General features: G+C 33.0%; 1 protein-coding gene across 1 annotated transcript in view; it reads right to left on the bottom strand.

Moving 5' to 3' along the window:
- LRRIQ1 (leucine rich repeats and IQ motif containing 1) overlaps positions 1-15,314 on the bottom strand; it is a 130,147-nt gene that overhangs the window by 90,338 nt on the left and 24,495 nt on the right. The window contains exons 9-10 of the mRNA XM_059934715.1: positions 12,780-12,932; positions 10,312-10,462 (exon numbers count right to left, since the gene is read on the bottom strand). Of these exons, the coding sequence (XP_059790698.1) occupies positions 10,312-10,462; positions 12,780-12,932 (304 nt within the window). The remainder of the gene's footprint in view (positions 1-10,311; positions 10,463-12,779; positions 12,933-15,314) is intronic.

Below are 15,314 nucleotides of genomic sequence, written 5' to 3'. Positions count from 1 at the left end.
TAAACATTAAAACAGTAATTCTCAAAGTGTGGGCCAGTGTCCCCATCCTGAGATACCTTTAAAGGTTCCATGGAGTCAAAACTACTTTCATAATAATTCTAAGAGGTTATTTGCCTTTTCCACTCCCATTTGCTCAAGAGTGTAGGGTGGAGTTATCCAGAGAACTACATGAGGTGTGATATTGTAGTAAATTGAACGCAGAAGGGAATACGGAAATCCAGCTGTCTCGTGTTAAGCTAGACATTAAAGAGATTTGCAAATATGTGTAACAATGAACCTTTTCTCACTATACCTTTTTGTTTAAAAAATACAGTTATTATTCTAAAACTGTTATGAATGCAAAGGCTTTATTATCTTAAACTTTGACTGAATACAAAAATGTTCTCTGTTTTTTCCTAATGCAGTAAATATTGATAGATATAACCCACATAAATGAAAGCTGTCTGAAGGAGGTCCGCAATAATTTTTAAGAGTGTTAGAAAGGTCCAGAGTCCAAAAAAAAGCTGGTTTGATTATGTCAGACACAGAAGACTAAGGCAGAAAACTTTTAATACAGTTGAAAAGTGACATTCAAAAATGATAAAATTGGTCAATTTAACAGAAACATATAACAGTTATAAATTTGTGTGCACCAAATATCATGGCCTCAAAAATATTTAAGTTAAAAAGAAAAACAAAAAAAAGCTATGAGAATGAAGATCTACAATCTACAAACATCATGGGAGTCATGTATATAACTTTTTCTCCAGGACTCTGCTAACATGACAAGTGCTCCACTTAATCAACAGGCAGTATTGCATAATCAATAATGAATAGGCTCTGAGGCAGGCAGTCCTGAATTTCAGTAACACATGCCTATTCGAAAACTAGCTATATGACTATAAGCAAGTTACTTAACTACTCTGATCCTTTGTTCCTTTTTTGTGGAGTGGGGGTGATTTCACATTATTGGGAGGATTAAAAATAATATTTTAAAGTAGCATTTACAACACTTTCACATGTTGGGTACTAAAAATGATAGTTATTGTTTCCTAACAATTATCCTCATAAAAACAAGGAGTTAAAAAACTGTAACTGTGGTGACCAAATAAGGCTTCAAAGAGATATGTTTGAGCTAAACCTTGAAGAAGGAATAGGATATTAATACATACTCAGAAAAGTCTATACACAACTGATTAAGCAGTAATTTGATCCAGTCAGTGCATTGGATCAAAAGGAGGAATCTAGGTGGGAAGGAAGTTAGAATAAATTGCCCCCCTTCTTCTTTTAATCTTAGAAATCCTTCGCTGTCAAATAAAGGATGAGAATTGAGCAAAACAGACTTACAGCAAGACTTACGTTAGAACATCCTTACTTCCTCAACATCTCTAAGAAAATAATTCTCTCCCTGTAAAAATTTCTGTTATTTCTTCTACTACCCATCTAAAACAAAACAAATAATAACCACAAAAATAGTCAAGAGTCTCTTTCAAAGGGCTTAAATATAATAAATATAAAGGATTGCTTAAATATTCTTGAGTTTACTGCTTCAATATATTCTTTATTAGCACTTTAAACGTTTCCTAGGTCCCACAAAATAAAATTGAAGCCAACTATGTTTATCCCTCAAAAGGCCATTGCCCATGGCAAAATTAGTATTTGGCTATACTTGCTACAAATATCTATTTCAAAGAATTCTTCCCACAGAAATGAGCCAACGGTCTAATAAAACATTCCTGCCACAGGGGAAAAGAACTCTCCTGTAAGGCACAGCAATACTAAAGATGTTGAATTAGGCTGGAGGTTTTCACTAAAAAAGTGTTTGGTAAAGGTCTACCTCCTTTCGCTGCTCAATGATTGCTATGTTTGACAGTTACGTACAAATATGCTGAGTTACACTTGAGATTTTCAATTTCAATGCCAAAGTCCTTCAGGATCATACAGGTTGTACGGAAAAAAGAATACTGAAACAGGAATCAGGAAATGTGGATTCTAGCCCCACCTCTGCCAGGAGTTAGATGAAAACTATGTGGGTCTGTTTTTCCATCTGTAAACTAAGAAGCCTAGACTGGCAGATCTGCAAAATCCCTTTCAGCTTTGTTCTAGGCATTGTGTTGCATTTCAAAACTAAAGAGTAAGCTAGCACCATCTAGTGGAATCCAAAGAATTCACTAAGTATATAATGAAAAACATTTCTGCAAGCAAAATATCTACAGCTTTATCTTATTTTACTTCATTATTTTTTCTAATGTTCCAATGACAACATTTGGCAGCAAGAATTAATCCAGGCACATTTCCCCTATGAGCCACGACATAGTAATCAAGCCTATGTGAAAATGTTGAATTATTCAATATCTTTCATACTTAGAATACTAGTTTCACTTTTCCAGAAAGCAGTATTATCTGAAAATAAAGCACCAGAAAAAACATCTCCTAGTATCTCTATTTACAATAATATTTTCTAGGGCTGTATTTATAAATTAATGATTTATAAATTGCTGGCATTAAAGATACTAACATCATACTTATTTTCATTTTTACCTAATAGTCAATAAAGGAAACATGGCAATTTACTCTTTTTCTCTTTCTCTCTATATCAATATCTATCAGTAGGATAATCTCAGTGGAAGTCAGGATAGTCATTTATTTTGTTTATTGCTGCATCCTCAGCAATATTCCAGTGCTGTGTTCTAGTGCCTGGAAAAGTGCTTCTACATAGTAGATGCTTAATAAATTGGCTCAATAATAAATTTATTAATGAATAAACCTTAAAATCATTATATATTTTTCAGCATAAAGACTTTGTAATACGGTGTAACAAAACAGTAATAATCTCAAATATTAAATGCGTATTTATGAGAGAGGCAATAGAATGAATCGATTAAAAAAATTGGTACCAGGATAGACTGCTGAGTTTCAAATCCTGGCTCTATCATTAACTAATGGTGTGATTTTAGACAACTTACTTAAACTTTCTATGTTTCAGCTTTCTTATCTGGGAAAAAAAAAAAGATTAAATAGTACCTAACTAATAACACTTATGTGAAAATAAAATGAGTTAATATGTATAAAGCACATGAAATACCTGGTGGTAAAAAAAAGTTATCTATTACTATATTTATTATACTTAAGTTGTATTTTTTCTATAAACACTTTGGTCATGCAGCATGGATTTTAAAAATTAGTTTAGTTTTAACATGTTTCTGCTAGAAAGTCAAGAAAATTCAGTATGTTTTGGGAGGAAAAAAGAAAACTAGATTATAACTTACAAATCACCTATTTTTCATTTGCTTTGGCTATTCATTAAAAAACTAAAGCAAAAATACTAACTCAAAATATGAAAGATTCCCCATAGGTAAAGTTTATAAATTTTAATGAACACTGTGGCAACATTCATTTAAGAAAAGTTTTCTCCATATTACTTATATAAAAAAAAATGTCTTACCAATTTTGCCTGAAATTTACTCATGGGAAATTTCAGGCAAAAGAAAGCAAGAAATATAACGAAGATAACAAACCCTAAAATTTAAACTGAAATCCACCCAAATTAAAGTGGGTGTGAGTGAGTTATAAAAGATAAAGATTCGTGTAACTTCAGGGAAAAAAACATTAAAAATTAAAAATTATAATAAAATCTCTTTTCCAATTAAAATAAATCCATCTTTAAAACCATCAACCTGAAGTGAATTTAAAGAGCTTAAAGCAATTATCTTGTGCGTTCAAAACATGCAAGAATAATGCCAGGTCAAGTAAAAATACTCTATAGTCAAAAACTTGCTGCCAAAATAGAACCAATTATAGAAAATAATATAAAAACGTATAAAGTATTCTTTAAATGACTACAAAATTTATATGACCATATATGCCCAATATAATAGTTTATTTTTTGCTACATTTGACTAGAAAATAATCTGTACCTCAATATGTAATACATCTTAAGGACATCATTTTGAATTATATTTTAAATTAATATTTCAGTTATGATTAATAATAATAATTAAGACCATTTCTTTCTATAGTCACAGCACACAATATGTTTAAACATTAAAGAACTACTTTGTAACTTTCAATTTATAGAATTAAATTTTAAACTATTACTTTAAAAGAGTATATTTCACATTGTGTTTCTATTTCTACAGTTAACCAGTTTAATTAGAATGGAAAACATTCAGCAAATTATTTCAAATAAAGTGCCTTAAAGAGAGTGATAGAGTTGCTATTTTCAGTCACTAAATGCAAAGAAAGTAAAAAATGTACACTAATGCTTTCTAATAAAAAGAGTAATTAGAGTTAACATTGAGAATTAACTACTGCAATAATATAGCTTAGTTAGAATTAGGAACAAATTAAACTCGAAACTACAAATGTAGAATATTTGGTATTGCTTCCAATTTTATTTCACCTCCTTAAGAAATATTATAGCATGGAATAGTGACTTATTAACTTATAAACACAAATCTATCTTTGTGCCCCTTCATAAGAGTTCTTAGCATCAATATATCATTGAAAGACAAAATCTATGCTTTTCACTTAACTCAACCAGAATCTCTGTAAGCAGTTTCTGAAGATGAAAAACAGACTCCAACTGGTCTTCAGAAAATCTACTTTCCCATGTATACTCTTCTCACACTCAATAAATACAGTGTTTTCATTGTACCCAACAGACAGCAAAGATGTCTTTTACCTTGTTTGCTGAGAGTGTACTACATAGAGATACCTCAGGTACATCAATGAATAACATGGCAGTTTTCACATAAGTCTTGCAGATATACTATCCCAGGAAATCCGCTGACTACAAAAAATCCCATACAGCACTGTTGGCAATGAAAATGAAGTGAATGGGAGTTCAAGCATTTCTTCTTACAAACAGCCTTTTTCTTTTTTTTCAAGCTTGCTTCAGTGAGTACCAATAAAGTAACATACATTATCAGTGTACTTGCCTTCATTCCAACAACAAGAAAATTATTTCTGTTATGTATTTTAAATTAAAATTTTAAATAAAAACTTTGTATCAAAAGTATCAGTATTTCCATATGGGAGAAGTCATGAGTGGTCCCAAAGCAGGCAGCACAGACACATAGACAAATAAACATATTAAAGAACATTATACATTACATTTTAGAAATTATGCCTTGAAATGTTTGCAAAACAAAAGCTTGCTTTGTGAAAACCACTATATTTTTCCCATATTAAAAAAAAAAAAAAAATGGGGACTTCCCTGGTGGTGCAGTGGTTAAGAATCCACCTGCCAGGGCAGGGGACACGGGTTCGAGTCCTGGTCCGGGAAGATCTCACATGCCACGGAGCAACTAAGCCTGTGCACCACAACTACTGAGCCTGTGCTCTAGAGCCTGCAAGACACAACTACTGAGCCCGCGTGCCACAGTTAATGAAGCCTGCGTGCCTAGAGCCCATGCTCCGCAACAAGAGAAGCCACCGCAATGAGAAACCCGCGCACCTGCAACAAAGAGTAGCCCCCGCGCACAGCAACGAAGACCCAACACAGCCAAGAATAAATAAATAAATAAATAAATAAATTTATATTTTTAAAAAAGGGAGTTGATGGTGACTGATTAGATCCAATTCTCCCCAAACCTCCTCCAGAAATTCATAAAGTGCAGCAAAGAAATCAAAATACCCACAACCTATCCTTCCATTGCAAATGGGAGATAAAGAAATCACAAGCTAAATTTCTTTCTAAGTGGGATAATAAGTATCCAGGATCAACACAATCCAGGCTGAATCGACACTCGTACAGAGGAAATCCTACAGAAACTGAACGGATAAGTAAAAACTGGAGGTGCCCCAGGGGTGGAAGAACCCATTTATTGCCTCCCTCCAGAAAGAGAGAGCATCATCCTGAGTGGGATGACAGTACTGAGACCAAGTATATGAATTAAATTAATAAATGCAAATGGCCATGGTCTATATGAGAGAAAAACATTTAAGCTTGGATCAAAAAATAAAACCCAAATCCATGCTGTATACAAGTACATACCTAAAACAAAGTGATTCAGAAATGTTAAAAAGTTTTTTTAGATTAGGCAAATACAAACAAAATGAAACCATGTAAGACAAGGTAGAATTCAGTCACAAAAGCATTAAAGAGACAAAGAACGGAACTTAAAATTTTCAAGGCTGAAATTCACAATAAAGATAACACAGTTAAGAATATCTGTATAAAGCATGGAGCAACATTCATAACACAGAAACAAAAGGATGTACACAAAGAAATAGGCTGATTAAGAACAGATACACAGCTCGGTGCTTTGTGACCACCTAGAGGGGTGGGATAAGGAGGGTGGGAGGGAGGGAGACACAAGAGGGAAGAGATATGGGAACATATGTATATGTATAACTGATTCACTTTGTTATAAAGCAGAAACTAACACGCCATTGTAAAGCAATTATACTCCAATAAAGATGTTAAAAAAAAAAAGAAAAGAACAGATACATTCAATCTAGCTCAACTCCTTCAGTCCAAGGTAAATCACGTACACATTTAAGACCTAAAATAAAAGATCACTAATGTAGATCTTAAAGATGAAAATATATACTTTATATTCCAACAAAAAACAACAACCTTCTTTTCAAGTGCACATGAAACATTCCTGAAAATTAACCACATATTAGAAAACCACAAGTTTCAAAAAGCAGATATGGCACAAAAATAATTCTCTGACTATAATGCAATAAAACTAGAAAAAATAACAACAAAAATGGCCTTTCCATATGGAAATTTAAAATTTTAGGTAAAAGATAAAATACATCATATAATTGTAGAACAGACAAAAATACCTATACCTTATTCAGAAGTTACAGACTAAGCACTGCTCAGAGTAAAATGTATAGACTTAAGTACTTATGTCAACAAGAGTGAAAAATGATAAATAAATTACAAATTTAACTTAAAAATAGAAAAGAACAACATAATAAACAGAAGAAAAGCAAAAAAAACAAAAAACAAAAAACTCTGCCATTAACATGTATTAATGGTAGGAGTGCAAAGTGGTACAACCCACATAAAGTGTGTCTGGCAGTATCTTCCTAGATTAAAGATGTCCTTTGCCCCCCCCCCCAAGTATATATATATCAGGAAACTAACCTAAAGATATATCTGATAAAGTATGAAATGACATAGGTATCAGGTTAGTCATGATGGCAGTGTGGAAGATTGTAAACCATCCATTGTCCATCAACCAGGGACCAGTGGAATAAACTCTAGTGCATACACACAACTGAATACTATCAAGCCATAGAAAAAGAATGCTATGAACTCCATATATGTTGTAAAATGAAAAAGAGCAAGATAAAGAACAGTACTTAAAATATTCTATATTTTGTGAAAGAATTAGCATATATACATATATTTCTTAGATATATGTATATGTATGTATATTTACAAACACACATATATCACATATGTGATACACATGTATTATACACATATATACATAAATATCTGTATATAAAAGTAGATGGGATAACAGTGAAATGAAAAAGGATGAAAGCACAATCTCTTTGAGTCTTCTTAAATGTAGTCTGTAGAAACATATATCTGTCTTACATCTCAAAAATAAAACTGAATCAAAGGGAAAAGTGAACTAATTATATTTCAAATTCATAACATAATCACAAAGATAAAATACTTCAAGTGAGCACATCACTTTGGGGGACAAAGTGTAAGGGCCAAAAGAAATGCAAAAAAAAAATCTCAAAATTAATTTAGAAGTTTTCTTCTAAATACTTCTAAAATGCTTCTAATACTGGCATTGTTGTTTTGAAACTATTTTATGGCTATTATAATCCATAGCAAATAGTTATGTTAGTTTGGGTATCAACCAAGGACTACAGTGGAAGAGAAAATAACACAACTATAAAGTTCAAAAAGTAAATTTGGAGATATCAATATTTGATATCTTCAATCAAATTCACAGGACTGGACAATTTGAGTATCAAGCAGTATAATAAGAAGAGAGACTGAAATATTCTATATTATAAAATTCTATGAGTTCATAAGAACACTAAGAAAGAGAGAAGAGCAGAGAGAGAGAGAAAAGTGCAAAAGCAAAACAAAATAAATGAAACAAAGAAAATTCATTTGACACCACTGAAAGTAATGACCTTACTGTAAAAGTCTATCAATATAAAGGTAGGCATTTATTCCTGTCTTTCCTCTACGAATGATTCCAAGGTAACCAAATAGTTATTAAATAAATGATTCCAGTTTTTAAAATGTGGAAGGAATGTTCAAATTAGAAAACTCATTTTTTGTATCCCCCACTGCATTAATTGATTCAGGCCACATTAATCAATGGATGAAAGCATTAGATAAAAGGTTCGTGGGAAACTTTATAGTGGAACGTTTAGGCTATCACTCACATACCCAACATGCAACTGTAGCATCATTAAAAGCAAATAATCACTGTATGACTCCTGACGTAAGGCAATACGAAGCACAGAGCAACCCCTATGAAAAAATTCCTGCCAAAAAAGACTAAATTTTAATTAACTCAAGCCTGTTGCACTAGCTTTCATTTACAGGACATGAAATATTTATAGGCATAGTGAAACAATTTTAATACACTAAAAGGAAGTAAATGGACAAACCCAAAATGTGGGACACTGTATAGGACAATTAACATAGGTTTTGCAACAAATCAATGGCATGGAGGAAAAAAAGTGGAAGGACTACTACAGATTAGATAGGACTTCAGACACCTATGTAAATGCAATATGTGGTCATTGTTTGTGTTATGATTCAAACAAGCCCTGATAATTTTAAGAAAATAAGGAAATTTGGATTATGGATTATCAGTTGATAGAAGGAATCACTATTAATTTTATTAGGCAACACAATGCATTGTGGTTAAGTAAGAAAAGACCATATTATTAAAAACCATCTCCTGAGGTATGAAAGGATGAAACTTTATGATTTGGGGATTTGTTTTAAAAAAGAAAAAATACAATAAAAAACAAAACAGTAATGATGGACCAAATGTTGAATATAGTATATGGAATCTCCATGTATTCATTTTGTAAATGTTTGAAATGTTCAACAATAAAAAAAATGAAAGAAAAAACAAAATATTATATAGGCAAACAAATAAAATTAATATCAAGAAGGCGTAGGTAGAACCAGGCCTAAACACAGAAAGCAGGCTTACTTCTACTCCTCCACCTGTTCCCATCCCATTTCGTGATATTTCAGTCCAGATCACATTTCCTAACCACCATAGGATGGAGAAGGTGGAAAGAATGTACCTTCTGGGGGTCCAATAATTTAAGCCATTAATAGTATACCAGAGTAATGTTTTTATCTAGTTCATTATTTTTTGCCAATCATTGATTATTGATTATTGATTAACCATCATTTAAGCCCTTATCAAGTCCCTTGAGAATCTCACAAGTTAAATTAAAAAAAAACCAAACAAACAGAATTTTAAGCCAGGTATTAAAAAACATGAGATTTTTATTTTAGACTTACCACACTGGAAATGTATAGAAGTGAGTTGAAGCTGAATTTCAGTGGGCAGAAGAGGGAAGTTGGGTAGTAAGAAGTGAGAGCAAGAACAGAACACTCTTTCACAAGACTTGACAACAAGAGGAAGAGAGATGAGGCAATGGACGGCAAGAGGAAGAATCTGACATGAGAAAGGTGATAAATGATGGAGGAAGGTACCAGAGGAGAATGACAGGTATATTTACGGAAAATAGAAGGGCTGGTCTTAAATAAGAAAAGACATTTTCATCACTGAATTTTATGGATTACAAAGAATAAGGATGGAAACGCTATTGATATATAGATATACAGACAGACAGATGGAGAGACAAAGATGATTATGGAGATTCAAACTGATAAACTCTTTCTCTTATGTGGTATTAGTAGCCTTACCTAAAGAAGGAAAGGTTAGTACAAGTGATGTATGTAGGTGAGGAGAGTAGTGTCATACCAGGAAACAGTTATGACAGTTGCTGAGAAGTATAGAAAGCATAGGGTCCATAAAAATATGATGGCAACAAACTAGGGTATTATATTCTTCAGTAGAGTTCAGATCACTATTGGTTATAAGAAAAGGAACAGGGAGGTGAATATACTAATTTAAGGAGCTACTAACAACCACCCATTTGCCAGTGGTGGGAGCATATTCCTTTTATATATATTAAAACTAATTTTGTTTCCTTCATAAATCTGGATAAAAGATTAAATAAGTATGGCTTGGATAAAATAAGCAAATTAGAGATGGTGGCCTATTCTCAAAAATGAATAAATGAAACAAAATATAATAATGAGAAATAAATGTCAATATATTTAAATTCCACTGTTCTCACCAATTCGAGTGATTTTATTATGTGAAAGTTCAAGATTTTGGATATTAGTGCAGCCATCCAAACCACGGAAAGAAGTCAGTTGATTTTTATTAAGAAGAACAACACAGAGATTTTCCAAATTTTCACAGCTGATAGTCTCAATATTGTTTTCCTAAAACAAAGAACAAATGTAATTAGTTTTATTTCAATGGATAATTAATGAAACATTTAAAGCTTGCAAAAAGAGGGAAGATGAGATATATGATCTTTAAATGAATATCTGAATCCCTAACTTTTAAGATAACTATGTAGAGTGTTATACTATCTAGATGAAAATACTAAGTAACCAAATAAATGATTTTGTATTTATTAATAATCTTTTAAAATCTAGAAAACACAGAGGATCGTATAACAAGATATTTCAAACTATCTAAATGAACAAGAGTGAGCATTTGGTCATAGTTGCTAAAAAACTTATTTTAAAGAAACCAAACATGGAAAATTTTGAAATCTCCCCATTTCCCTTCCTCAGTCCCTTTTGCTATCTTTCCTTCCAAAGAATACCAATACCATGAATTAGGTATATATCTCATGTACAGATTTATACTTTTACTAAACATACACATCTCTGCAATACATAATATTGGTCTCAATGTCAAGATCATATGTCACGGATGCAACAGCAATTCTCTTCTTTTAAGATTTCAGAAAGATAAATGGGCTTCTAAGAATCTTAATGGTGTAGTCCTACAATGTCCTTCTCAAAAATATGAATATAGCCTTTGTCTAATGGAGTAAACTTAATAAGAAGCATAGGAAACACAAAGTTTGAAAAGAAAATCATATTGGTGGAAGCACAGTCAGTTTGAATTGAAAATAATATAATCTAAAATAAAAATAAAACTCTAGCACACCACCCCCCCAATCTTCTACGAGAAAGAAACATTGAGAAAAATTCTCAGCTGCAAAACAGGGCACTTCTTATGGAAAAGAAAGTATGCCTTTGGGGATTCCCTGGTGGTGCAGTGGTTAAGAATCCACCTACCAATGCAGGGGACATGGGTTCGAGCCCTGGTCCGGGAAGATCCCACATGCCACAGAGCAACTAAGCCCGTGCATCACAAGTACTGAGCCTGTGCTCTAGAGCCTGCGAGCCACAACTACTGAGCCTGTGTGTTGCAACTACTGAAGCCCACGCACCTAGAGCCCGTGCTCCACAATGAGAAGCCACTGCAATGAGAAGCCCGCACACCACAATGAAGAGTAGCCCCTGCTCGCCGCAACTAGAGAAAGCCCACACTCAGCAATGAAGAACCAACGCAGCCAAAAATAAATAAATAAATAAATAAATGGGGAAAAAAAAAAAGAAAGTATGTCTTGAGAATGGAGTTAAAAGCCTAGTGGGCTGAACCAAGAGTCACAGAGACCGATTTCCATGGAGCAGAACCAAGTCCTTATTAATAACTGATGGTAGTTTCTTAGCTATGGACCAGGGACTGCCATGAGCTTCTTCTTTTCTCCCATATTGAATGGTAACAACTCTTGTAATTAATCAAGTCCTGTCTCACCACTGTATGTGGGTGTGGGGGAGGGAGGGAAGACAACTTTTCCTTTAACTTCATAGATCTCTGAGTTGAAAGAACTTTCTCTGAGCAGATCATCTCCACTTGGATCTGATTTAGATAAGAAGATTCTGTGCTCAAGTCTGAGTCTGATGCCATGAGTTAATGAGACTCTGGGGTCTTTGGGACATGAGTCCTTTTGCATACGGGAACGATGTGACTCATTAGGAGCCAGGGGGCAGACTGCAGGAGATTGTTACTTTGTAAGCAGTTCCAATAAACCTCACAACCCAATATTCACACATCCACATATTCCCCTCCCACATGAACTGAAAGCTCAGCCAACAGAACACAAGCTAGCATGATGCCAGCAGATGCTTGATAAGCACTTCATATTGAAGCTTGTCTTTTTGGAAAGCTCGCCCTTTTAAGATTCCCAAGAAAGCACAGAGAGAGAGAGAGAGAGAAATTCCAAACTCCCAAGGCACCAGACATGTAAAAGAAGGCATTTTGGACATTCCAGCCCCAGCTGCAAATTACATAAGAGACGCAGGCAACACGGTATGAAGCAGATGAAATGCCCAGATAAGTCTGGCCTCAATTCATGGCCCACAGAACTGTGAGTAAATAAAGTGGTTGCTGTTTTTAATTAACTAAATAATGTGGTCATTTGTTATGCAGCAAAAAGTAACAAAACAATAACTATATCATCTGCAAGTAGAGATAATTTCCAGGTCATACCATCTAATCACCTTCCCTGTATGGTTCTCACAAATTTTGGCCCTTGATCTCTTTTAGACCCTGAGTTATAGGTTACTTTAGTAAATGTTTCTTCAAAATTGTCATTTCTTAAAATGTACACCTGAATTACACCTTACTCCACTTTATATTTTATTATAAAATAAATATTGAGAACATAGGACATACCTGTGCATCAATGTACTTTAACTTTTTGCAGTTACTCAGGCTGTGCAAAGAGGTTAATCCACAGCGCCGAAGAGACAGAAACTGAAGATTTGTACACTCTGCCAGTGTGGAGAGACTACAACCTGGCAAACCTTGAAATGTTACTGTTGTAACCTAGAGAATTCAAGAAAATTGGAACACGTAACATTATCTAACTATAATGAATATAAACTATACTAGCCTTGCAAAATTGTTTTAAAAACTTCATTTAAAAAAAGTAATGCTATATATTGAAACCTACATTTATTAACAACTCAATTTCATTTAAGCTATCTGGCCATTTTGCCAATTTTGTTCCCCTCATAGAAAGACAAAATAATGCAGTCATTCATGACCAATTCAAGTTCAAAACTAATATGCATAGAAGCAATAATAATGTAATCATTTATTAGTTCACTCCTTGATTTTTCACCAAATTCATTTTCCTTGTTTTTCATGTCCCTTGGCATTATTTTCAGGATCGCACTATATAAATGTTTAAGATCTGTGTTTGACAGTATCTTAGGGATACCTGGATAGTACCAGAGCCACAACAGGTCAGGGGATAGATTTTATATCCAACCTGCCATGCTTCAACTAGAATACCTTAGCTATCTTCCAAAAAAAAAGCAAGTTTAACTGAGAAGAGATATTATAGAACCTGTAATAAGTAGAAGCATGCAATAATAATTGAACCATGCAATAAAAACAGCATTCTATTATGTCTTCTGTGTTATAAAGGTATGAATCATTCCGTACTACTGAATAATGTAATATACCCAGCGCATATAGAATCTGCAGTATAAAAAATCATGAATAGTTCTTAACATACATTTACAACATTTCTTATTATTGAGATATTACTGTGGACTCAATACTTCCTTTTTTCCTAAGGTACTTTTCTCTTTTTAAGTCTTTTCAACTAAAGAAAATTCAATATCAAAGAATGTATTCAACTTTATGGTATGCATATTAAGGACTACACTTAGAGTTCTACAAGAATATGTCAGATAGAAATATTTTGAGATTACTGAAAAGCACTCCACTTATTAAACTCAAGAGCTCTCACCTAAGTAAAATTGGCACAGTAATAATGTAATAATATGTTGGTTCTTCACCATAATTGAGTCCGTGCACTGAAATAACTATATAAGCTAAATTGCTTTATAGTAAAAATACTTTCATACTGCCACGTCACAAGTCCTAAGGCCAGGTTTCCCATGTACTGAATAACAATTCTAAAATGATTAGCTTTATAATATATATCATACTAGCGTATGTCTTACTCAAAAGAAATTTTTTAAATGTTTTATTGAAATTGAAAGCATTATTACTTCAAAAAACCTGGAAAAAGTATAAAATTCTTAAGTGCAGTAACTCCTCTTCATGTGAAATATTTCCTGTGCATTAAAGTTTTACATTTACATATTTATGTAAGTAAATGGGAAGACCATATGTTCATGGAGACAGAAGGGATTAGTCTACTCCTTGCTTTAAGTAGCAAAAGCAATACTGATTATTTTTAAAACTTTGGGTGAATAAATGTTTCTAGTTTCATAATGATTTTAGGCATTTCTCAATTACTCATAATGTAAAACAACTTTTGAAACAAATTTCTTTTTTATAATTTTTCAGAAAGAAAAATATTAATCTACTTGTGTCAGGATAACTGCTGTGTAATGCCCACTTAATTTGTCCACAAAGAGATACTATAAATTCTGTAACTGGAAAACTGGCTCTATACTAAAAAACTGAACACATTATTTAGAACTGAGCACTTAAAAACTGAAAACCCTACAGCTGCAGCTTTATAGTAACAAATGCTGCTCTACCTTATAATTTATATTATCCTGCCTGATTTAATAATATGCTGCTTACAATCAACTATATAAGCACAATTAAGTTCTAGTTATGATGTGGCAACCTCTCTAATTTAATTACAGTACAGGAGTGACAGCTGCTGCAGTATCCTTGTTGATGGTGTCTACTTGTGAATATGAGGTATTTCATGGTACTTCCTCCTCCCTTTTATTAAACATTTAAAATTTTTCCTTATGATATAGCAATTTATTCTCTACTGCACTCTAGTTTTTTCCAAACATATGAGATCAAATAAACTTTTACATTAATCATTTTGATATATGCATGACAATAATCACATAAATAGAACTGCCTTATGCTCTAAAAATTAAGGTCAAATAGAATTAGTACTCACAGGTGTTCATTACTGCATGGTCAGCCTGATAAAAGAGCAACTGGGGCATAGTGGATGGTCACTAAATTCTTCTTAAATAACTAAACAAGTAAACTGTTTTAGCCCTATGGCAAAACTAAAATATAGCATTCATAGTTTCATTCCCTTACAAAGGGTAATATAAAAATATTTGGAAGATTAATATTTTGGGGCTCTCATGACTTGAAAATGAACTACTCCATCTATAGAAAACCTATGACTCATTCATTATATTTTGATAAAAGATCACAAATCAGTTTTCCACTTAATCGTCTATATTTCCC

The sequence above is a fragment of the Balaenoptera ricei genome, chromosome 10 (assembly GCF_028023285.1).
Source record: "Balaenoptera ricei isolate mBalRic1 chromosome 10, mBalRic1.hap2, whole genome shotgun sequence".
Classification (NCBI taxonomy): Eukaryota; Metazoa; Chordata; class Mammalia; order Artiodactyla; family Balaenopteridae; genus Balaenoptera; species Balaenoptera ricei.
Note: the sequence above shows the minus strand (reverse complement) of the source record. Positions and strands in the feature narration are given on the sequence as shown.